At 41.6% G+C, this 1,311-nt stretch overlaps 1 protein-coding gene across 1 annotated transcript; it reads left to right on the top strand.

Annotated features, from left to right (window-relative positions):
- Positions 1-576: 576 nt before the first annotated feature.
- On the top strand, positions 577-1,002 carry Pmar_PMAR002502 (conserved hypothetical protein; the record flags this gene model as incomplete). Its single annotated transcript, XM_002787276.1, has 2 exons — positions 577-699; positions 892-1,002. 2 exons carry the CDS (start codon positions 577-579, stop codon positions 1,000-1,002), a joined length of 234 nt encoding a protein of 77 aa, XP_002787322.1.
- Positions 1,003-1,311: the final 309 nt, after the last annotated feature.

The raw sequence follows: 1,311 nt of genomic DNA, 5'->3' as shown, positions 1-1,311 counted from the left end.
TCAGCTGAGCTCGGGAGTTTCCTATACAGTGTTGGAGTAGGAATATATGTTCGCTTTTTTTCAGCTGAGCTCAGGAGTTTCCTATACAGTGTTGGAGTAGGAATATATGTTCGTTTTTCTCAGCTGAGCTCAGGAGTTTCCTATACAGTGTTGGAGTAGGAATATATGTTTGCTTTCCTCAGCTGAGCTCAGGAGTTTCCTATACAGTGTTGGAGTAGGAATATATGTTCGTTTTTCTCAGCTGAGCTCAGGAGTTTCCTATACAGTGTTGGAGTAGGAATATATGTTTGCTTTCCTCAGCTGAGCTCAGGAATTTCCTATACAGTGTTGGAGTAGGAATATATGTTTGCTTTCCTCAGCTGAGCTCAGGAATTTCCTATACAGTGTTGGAGTAGGAATATATGTTCGTTTTTTTCACCTGAGCTCAGGAGTTTCCTCACTAATTATAGGGATCGAGTAGAAATGTATAGAAATGAATGAGAATTTCCCGAAATTTCCTCAGAATTTTCGTATTGTCACCAACATATATGCATATTTTCCCCCCTAGACTGTTTTGTATTTCTCATATATCCAGGTATGACGCTAGAGCAGCAGATATTGTCTTTGGAGAGTAGCCAGACGACTGCAGTTGCTGTGCAAGCGTTGTCACAAGGCGTGTCGGCGCAGAAGACTATGAATCAGCAACTTAATATTGATAATGTAGTAGAGCAGTGTTGGAAGAATATATGTCCGTTGAACTTGGGAGGTCACTCCCAAATTGTAGAATTGGCGATGTGAATTCGGGAAAAATTTCCCGAAATTTCCTCAGAAATTTTATATTGTTGACTGTAGTTGATCATGTGCATATTTTCCCACACTGAAATTGGGTACTTATGTTTTTTGATTTTTCAGATTGACGAGCTCATGGACGACATGGCTGAGCAGCAGGATCTGCAGAATGAGGTTTCGCAGGTGGGGGAGTTGTCGAGAGCAGTGTGTCGTGTGGGTGTTGGTACAATATGATTTGTACTCAAAAAAGTTGAATGTAAAATTGGTAAAATTACGAGTACATTTTTGAGATTGGTGTGGTTATTTCTTGGAGTAGATTTCCATTTTGGAAGGTTCTGTCTTCGGGCAACCAAATTATGGATGACGATGAGTTGTTGAACGAGTTGGACCAGATCGAGGCTGAGGAGTTGGATAAGAAGATGGTTGATGTAATATCATACCACATTTCCGTCAAATCTCGTCTGGGTACACTTTGGAGTGTCATTAGCTGTACGGTGACGAGTGGGTGGGGTGTCACTGCTCTGCTACGAGTAGCGCAGCAGC

The sequence above is a fragment of the Perkinsus marinus genome (genome assembly GCF_000006405.1).
Source record: "Perkinsus marinus ATCC 50983 genomic scaffold scf_1104296929458, whole genome shotgun sequence".
Taxonomy (NCBI): Eukaryota; Perkinsozoa; order Perkinsida; family Perkinsidae; genus Perkinsus; species Perkinsus marinus.
This window is presented reverse-complemented; position numbering and strand designations above follow the sequence as displayed.